Below are 8,629 nucleotides of genomic sequence, written 5' to 3'. Positions count from 1 at the left end.
TGAATTGGGTTTATTTTACAGAATGTAATAGTGTTACTTAAATTATCTATACAATCATATGTTATGACATAAAAAAGTGAAACAATATGATTATATCAATATTTTGAGTTCAGAGTTCAATTTATCTCCTTCACACTAGTTTTAAGGTCAATCTTTTTGACAAAATCAAATAGTGTAAAGATTTTGATTAATTTCACATCCCACAATTTCATTATATGGGTAAGGATGTCATGTTTCCATTCAATCATGGACTGAAATGAAAACATTTTAAAGCAACCTTTTTTTCAGGTGTAATTTCGATAACCCCAAACGCCCCTTGAAGGTTTTACACCTGTAACTAAATTAATATTAATATTTATTTTATTTACAAATAGTGACAACTAGTCCGGGTCCGGCCCGCGCGATGCGACGGGGGCTTTTGGTCCGGTTTGAACGTAGTTAGTTTCGTTTTGTTGAGAAAATTATTTCGAGTCTAACGGTGCTGGGAAAAAAATTTAACTCGCGGCGAGCAGAAAGATACGGGTTGTCGTTATGTTTAGCGTTTTTTAAAAAGTGTCCGTTTCGAACGTACTTTTTATCGTTTTGTTCATAAAATTATTTCGAGTAAGACGCTGCTGTCGGAAAAATTTAATTCGCGGCGAGCGGAAAGATACGTGTTGTCGTTGTGTTTAGCGTTTTTTAAAAAGTGGCCGTTTCGAACGTACCTAGCTTCGTTTTGTTCGCAAAATTATTTCGAGTTTAACGGTATGGTCGGTGAAATTTAACTCGGCTCGAGGAGGAAGATACGGACTGTCGAAGGGGTTGGGTGGAGTTTGTATTTTAATTTAGAAAATTGACCGTTTACACCCCTGGAGGTTGGGTAGATTTTGTAAACTGTTTATAGTTGAAGGGTTTTTTAAGTTTTTGAATGCAAGTTTTGGTCAATGTCGTTTTGACCAAATTTTTGCCTAGATTGAGTGTCAAACGACACAAAAGCCAATGGCTTTTAGTATATGTAATGTCGTTTTGACCAGATTTTTGCCTGGTTAAGTGTCAATGGTTGAGTGTCAAACGACACAAAAGAACGACACAAAAGCCAATGGATTTTAGTATATGTAGGTCGTTTTGACCAGATTTTTGCCTGGTTAAGTGTCAATGGTTGAGTGTCAAACGACACAAAAGCCAATGGCTTTTAGTATATGTAGGTTAATTAATAATATATCATATTACAGTATTATAACTTCATTCCATATTTTCTTGACCGTTTAATGTGTCTATTTTTATAATGTTTAATTTAATTTTTTTTAATTAGCTTTATTATTATTATTATAGTTTTGTTGAATATGCATTCATATTCATATTCATAATGACTACTATTACACACTTATTATACATTTAGTATTTAGTATTAAAAGCTATTAAGAGATATATTATTCAATGATATCTCAGTGTTCAATCAAAAATTCATTTCATTCACATGTATACTGGTTCATGCCAAACTATATACTTAAATGATTATATGATTAAACCCTTCATATAGGTCAACCAAAACATTCAAAAATCCTCCTACAAAACGCCTTAGGGATTCTACAAATGAACTTTCAAACAGTTTGGTCCCGTCTAGTGACTAATCTGTCTCCATTAACATTAGTAAACATTGATGATATAGTCCTTTAAGTTATTTGATTTTAAATATTTCCAAAAATTTGAACCATTCCTCATATTACATATTTTCAATCCACAGGTAAGAACACTATTTTTCCATTCAATCAAGGAAAATAAATACTTACAAAGTAAACTGTTATTTTTCGATGTAAAGTTCAACAACCATAGACGCTTCTAAGCTTTTACGCCTTTAACTAAATCAATGTTTTTTTTTTTTTTTTTCCAATAATGACTACAAAAATTAATATTGTTTGCAATTTTACTTGAAATTTACTTGATGTTCAAAAGTGTATTATATTATTATATATATATATATTTGTTATCGTCATATTATTATTATGCACTAATTATAAATGAAAGTACACAACCTATGGTATGAAAAACTAATAGAAAAAACATTACTCAATAATATCCAGGACTTATAAACAAAAGTTGGCTTATTCACATGTATCTAAATGCATGCCAAATAATAAACTTAAATGTTTGTGTTTATTTCCTTCCGATAGGTAAACCAAACATCATACAGTTATATAATGACTTCCATTTAATGAATGATGATCATCATTCATTAAAACGATGGAAGTCAAATTATTATTATGAGATCATAGGAATTAAAACTATTCCAATGGTTGTACTCGTCCACATTTTGACCGAGTTATAAGTAAAGACATAAAACTCGGATAACTAAAAAAGTCAGGAAACTATCAAAATGGGTTCAACAAACTTAATTCTGTATGACATTTGTTCAATAGGTCTTTGTATTTTAGTTATACATTCAATTCAATCAGACATTAAATCAAACACCTGGTGTGCAATATATTAAACAGCCAAAAACTGTAAAACCAGGTTGTGCAATATAACCGTTATGAATATGGATGATTATTACTCCGTATTAGCTAGTAGAATATTGTTACAGCCAAACGAAGTGTTATTTGCATATATTATATATCATCATTATTATTACATAATTTTATATTATATTATATAATATAATTAAATAATGAAGTAAAAATGGATAACGTAGATGACATACCATTGGTTTCAATTCAGCAAAATTAAAAATAAAGCAAATCCATCCATGTTTCTGATCGTCTCGATTTTAGGTTGAACTGGAAATTGAAAGCACATAAAGCAAGGTAAATCGATTATAACTAGAGTTATGAAATTATGTGGGTTTGATAAAAGTGAACACGCTCTTTCATCTTTCGTAATCATTTGGATATAATATATAATATACTCCGACTTATTTGTTACTTCTTTATGATCTTATTTGAGTTGAGTAAAATATTATAGAAAAGTATATTTAATATTTAATACTACGTATTAAAATAAATGTCGAATCATCCGAGCACTCGGTACCTGCAGTCGTTTGCCACCGTCGCCCTAAATTGACGCCGATCGACGGTCAGTCGACACTGGACGGGCGTCGATCTCGCCGTCGGGCTTCGAAGTCTAGCCATCGATGGTGGCTTTTTTGAACGTTTGATTTTTGAAAGTTTGAAATAAAGCCTTCAACGGCTAATTTATAGCTGTTAATTATTATGAAGAAGGAGAGGTTTTGTAAAATGGGCCTATATTGGGCCAAAAATATAAAAAAATCTGGGCTAAATCATTTACATAACTAATTATTAATGGGGAAATTGTTCAAAATACACTTTTTTTTTAGGCTTCAAACAAAATACACTTTTTTTTTTAAAATTGTCTTTTTACACCATTCGGTAGACGGGATTCCGTCTACCACCTTTATCTGTCGTCTACTACCATTTTTACAAAGTAGTCGAAGGTGAGATAAAGGTGGTAGACAGAATTCCCGTCTACTGGCAGGGTTAGTAGACAGCGAGAACAAAGCAGTAGACAAATATTTACAAAGTAGTCGACCGTCTACTGCCTTGTTGTTGCTGTCTACTGCCTTGTTAGTGTCTACAAGGCAGTAGACAGCAACAACAAGGCAGTACACAGTAACAACAAGGCAGTAGACGGTCGACTACTTTGTAAATTCTGTCTACCACCTTTATCTCACCGTCGACTACTTTGTAAAAATGGTAGTAGACGACAGATAAAGGTGGTACTGCCTTGTTGTTGCTGTCTACTGCCTTGTTGTTGCTGTCTACTGCCTTGTAGACACTAACAAGGCAGTGGACAGCAACAACAAGGCAGTAGACAGTAACAACAAGGCAGTAGACGGTCGACTACTTTGTAAATGTCTGTCTACTGCTTTGTTCTCGCTGTCTACTAACCCTGCTAGTAGACGGGAATTCGTCTACCACCTTTATCTCACCGTCGACTACTTTGTAAAAATGGTAGTAGACGACAGATAAAGGTGGTAGACGGAATCTCGTCTACCGAATGGTGTAAAAAGACAATTTTTTTAAAAAAAGTGTATTTTGTTTGAAGCCTTAAAAAAAGTGTATTTTGATCAATTTCCCTTATTAATGAAAAGCTTTTACAGTAATATTTTAATAATGAATTTTTTCTCAAAATTAATATAAAAACAATAATAAATGATAAAAAAAGTATTAAAAAATTAAAAATTAAAATTAAAATTAAAATATGAAAATAGACACTGAAATGGACATTGTGGACACATCCACCCATGTCATTGTCGGTTAATTTCGGCTTCCATTTTCGACACTGAAAATGGACACCGAAATGGACTACGGACACCCTGTGCTCTTATTTGTTAATTTTTTGAGATATTATTTGAGTTGAGTAAAATATTATAGAAATATGTTAAATAAATGTCGAACCATTCAGCATTAATTGTCATTTTGAGATCAAAACAAACGCGTTGAATGTAAAATGGTTCATCATTCAGCGTTAAATCATTCAATTAAGATGTAAACAAACAAACTTTAATTAGAGTTATAAAATTTGACTTCAATTATTGTAAAAGTTATTGCAAGGTTGTAAGTCGTTTTTGTTTTTATTTGTCCAGTTAATTTAATTTGGTTTCTTCAGTCTTTTAATTTCTATAATCAAAATCGAAATCGAACCAAAAACTAAGTTCAAAAGTCAACACAAAATCGAATCCAAATCGAATTCAAATTAAATTACCGGTTTGATTTCGATTAAAATGACAAAATAAATATAAAAAAAAATTCATCAAAAAACACCTTTCTAGGACACATGCAAAGTTACAAAATATGTATGACAAAATTTTGTCATTGGTCACTAAACATCATATGTGACCTTTATCATTCTTTTTAAATTCGACGAGCTCGATTTTTCAAGATGTTTCACGGATGACTTTGGAGTTAACGATTATTAAATTTAGTCCGTTAAGTAAGGACACGTGAACAACACGTGAGGGTGTTTTGATGACTTGGCTATGAAATTTCGTCTTTCCATCGTTTCTTCATCCAACTTCAGATTTATCAATTTGCAATTTGTTGTCTTCAACTCATACCTTAATGAATTAGCTTAAGAAGTAGTTGGAACTTCAAATTTATCAAATTGCAATTTGTTGTCTTCAACTCATACCTCAATGAATTAGCTTATGAAGTAGTTGAGACATTGGTTTACACCCTTACAAACCTCCATTAAAACCTAAATCTTTCTCTTAGGCCTTATATCGAAAGGTAGCTGGATCCACTCATTGTTGGCATGATCGAGGGGTACGTTACATCATACCATGGGCTCAGGGGTGCGCCCATTGCGTCGTCCACCACATTCGGGTTGTGCCCTGATACCACTGATAGGATCGATAGCCCAAACAACATGTTCTTTAGTACTTTAAAATCAGTTGATATTAGAGGAAGCTTCCCATAGATTTATATGGATACATTTGTTTCTTTTCATATCCGATGATACATTTGTTTCTTTTCATATCCGATGTAGAACTTTTGGTTTACACCCTAACAGACATCACATCAAACCCAATTCCATCTAGGCCCACTCAACTTTAGCTGGGTCCACTCATCGTTGGCATGATCGAGGGGTGTGCCACGTCGCACCGTATAGTGTGTCTCTAATATCACTACTGATAGGATCGATAGTAAAAAAAACATGTCCAACAATATAAGTATAAGTATAAGAGTGCCTTACCACCTGCATGTTTGATAATTCAATAACATGTTTTATATACAAGCTCAAGATTCTCTTAATACTCTGTAATGAATTGATAGCTGGGATAGTTTCCCTTTGATGTATATGATATATGATATACTTGTATCTTCTCATCTCCGTCAAAGTTTGGTTATCTTTCCAATAAGCAACAATAATATCAATCAATGTATAAGATGAATTCTTGTGGATTAACTATTGAATTTGAATTTGAATCTTAAAATAAACACCGGGTTTGAACTTTTAGGAACTTGTCAAGGTCCTTTCCTTTTTGTCTTTTACCCTTCTTTCTCGGAGCTAATATCTGGACCCCACCTTCCACCCCCAATTTTATTCATTGAACTTGCAAATCCCAACAAAATACAACTACAGTAAAACTTATTTTTATTGAATTCATCATCATCAGACACACGTACACATAGATCTTTCCCATCTAATCCCATTTCTGCTCCCAATCTCAATTTTGCTGTAAGTCTTTCTTTTATCATATTTATTTTTGAATTTTTTATTTTAAATTTAAACTCTTTTATCCTACTTGTTTCAACTAGGGTTTCTTTCTTACTGTGAGCTTTGATTTTGGGTGGGTGTTTTATTTTATCAATCTTTGATGGTTTCAAGTAACAAAAGTGTTACACTTTAAAATCTTTTATGCTGTCTAAGTACCAAATTACTGTAAAAGGATTAATTTTTGGGTAATTTTTTATGTGGGGTTTTGCTTATTATTAGGATTCATAGTTATAAGTAGCTAAAGGTTTGAACTTTATGCCTTTTTCATACTGTTGAAGTACAATTATACTTAAGATAGATTCAATTCTTTGTATGAATGATTATGTATAGCACTTGGGTTTTGTGTTTTTTAGCAGATTTTTGGGCAAGTGGTGTTTGGAGTTTGAAATTGCTGCTTGTTTTAAGGAGGAAATTAGGTTTTCATTTGTTAGATTGATATAATTTATGATAGTTTCATTGAGATTCATCAATGGAGGGTAATTTATCATCTGGCAATTTCGATTTGCAAAGTTCAATGAGAGTTCATCAACAGCAACAGCAACAGCAAACCATCCCTTTTAATTTTGATCATCATCAACATAACATTCAATCTACAAGACAACAACAAGGATCAATGAACGTTTCGACTCATGAAAATTTCCCTTTTCGAATGGGAACGATTCAAGACTGTAATCTTCATAATCAAACGATTTCTTTATCTGATTTTGGAAAAGGCGAAAGGGGAAAAAGTTCTTTGAGTGATGAAGACGAACCAAGTTTAACGGAAGATGGTCACGATAATCATAATAACGAAAACCGAGGCAAAAGCACGTTACAATGGCACCGTGTAAAATGGAGTGATCCGATGGTAAGGCTTTTGATAACCGCCGTTTCTTACATAGGTGAAGATGCTTCGATGGAATATGGGGGTGGGCCCCGAAGAAAGTACTCTACTTTACAGAAAAAAGGTAAGTGGAAATCGGTTTCGAAAGTTATGGCCGAAAGGGGTCATTTTGTTTCGCCTCAACAATGTGAAGATAAGTTTAACGATTTAAACAAACGGTACAAAAGACTTAACGAAATTCTTGGTAGAGGTACTTCGTGTGAAGTTGTTGAAAACCCTTCGCTTCTTGATTTAATGGATCATGTTTCGGATAAATTGAAAGATGAAGTTAGAAAGATTTTGAGTTCTAAACATTTGTACTATGAAGAAATGTGTTCTTATCATAACGGTAATCGTTTACATCTTCCACCCGATCCCGAATTGCAACGTTCATTAAGGTTAGCTCTTAGAACGAAAGATGATCATGATGAGGAACTTGATCATGATGATGATGATCAAGATCCATACATGGATGATCATAATGTTTACGACCCCCATCATCATAATCATCATCATCATCATCATCATGGTTTGAATTTAGATCAAAGAGGGGCGTATGGTGTCGGTGAGGGCTCTTCAAAGAGAATAAAACAAAATGAGCCGAAAAACATGCAAACTGATATGAATCGAGAAGGGTTGGAAGTTAATCTTTTGCAGGATCAATGGATGAAACATCGGTTGGTACAACTAGAAGAGCAGAAGGTACATATTCAAGAACAAATGTTGGAATTGGAGAAAGAACGATTTAAATGGCAACGGTTTCGAAGGAAAAAGGATACGGAATTGGAGATGATGAAGATGGAAAACGAGCGAATGAAGTTGGTTAACGAACAAATGACGTTGGAATTAAAGCATAAGGAGATGTCTGCAGATCTTAATTAATTAAGGTTTGTTTAAAAAAACTCATTTTTTCCTTTATTGATGATTTCTCATTTTTGTTGCTTTACCTGAATAACGAATCATGTTAACTTATTTTTAGATTATTAGATACTCTGTCTATGACGTTTGGTTTTCGTTATTATGTTCTAGACTAGATGTTAATAGCAGAATTTAGTGTTACTGTTTCAGCATGTTAGAAATATGTTCTGGTTTTAGTATTATATGTTTTTGTTTTTATTATATTCTCGCGTTTAAATCGTGTTAACTCTGCTTTAAGATCTGTAACCACTTGTTCGCTTTGGGAACCCTTGTCCAATTTACATATTTCATTCGCAGCTTATATACGTTATCTTACTTATATGACTCGTTACTGATAAATTTGAATAAACAGGATAATATTGCCATCTCTTTAATATAATTTTGCGTTATCTATGTTATTTGGATAGTTATTTTCGTGAGTAGTGTAAAGGAGAGGTTCATAATAAGGTACAGAAAGTAAGTTAATTTAGTTGCTCTGTATATTAGTTATACTTTATACGAACAACGATACTTCTTATGTGGGCGCTAGTATTATCTGAACTTGACATTTAGACTTGATGACCGAACATTGTAGCTAGTTTCATGTATTCTTGAAGCAGCCATCTATTTTGCAAGGTTACAAAAATAGCTAATCAG

General features: G+C 32.9%; 1 protein-coding gene across 2 annotated transcripts; it reads left to right on the top strand.

Moving 5' to 3' along the window:
* Positions 1 to 6,077: 6,077 nt before the first annotated feature.
* Positions 6,078 to 8,219, top strand: LOC139898866 (uncharacterized). 2 transcript variants are annotated; one of them, XM_071881663.1, is made up of 2 exons: positions 6,078 to 6,174; positions 6,567 to 8,219. In XM_071881663.1, exon 2 carries the CDS (start codon positions 6,683 to 6,685, stop codon positions 7,955 to 7,957), a length of 1,275 nt encoding a protein of 424 aa, XP_071737764.1. In that variant the 5' UTR covers positions 6,078 to 6,174; positions 6,567 to 6,682; the 3' UTR covers positions 7,958 to 8,219. The 2 variants fall into 2 exon arrangements, with proteins under 2 accessions (XP_071737764.1, XP_071737765.1); XM_071881664.1 differs by having other exon boundaries at positions 6,082 to 6,174; positions 6,570 to 8,219.
* Positions 8,220 to 8,629: the final 410 nt, after the last annotated feature.

This window comes from Rutidosis leptorrhynchoides, chromosome 3 (genome assembly GCF_046630445.1).
Source record: "Rutidosis leptorrhynchoides isolate AG116_Rl617_1_P2 chromosome 3, CSIRO_AGI_Rlap_v1, whole genome shotgun sequence".
NCBI lineage: Eukaryota > Viridiplantae > Streptophyta > Magnoliopsida > Asterales > Asteraceae > Rutidosis > Rutidosis leptorrhynchoides.
This window is presented reverse-complemented; position numbering and strand designations above follow the sequence as displayed.

Bases quoted from the DNA above. Each gene is read 5' to 3' on its own strand.
- LOC139898866 (XM_071881663.1), top strand. From the start codon at position 6,683: ATGGAGGGTAATTTATCATCTGGCAATTTCGATTTGCAAAGTTCAATG.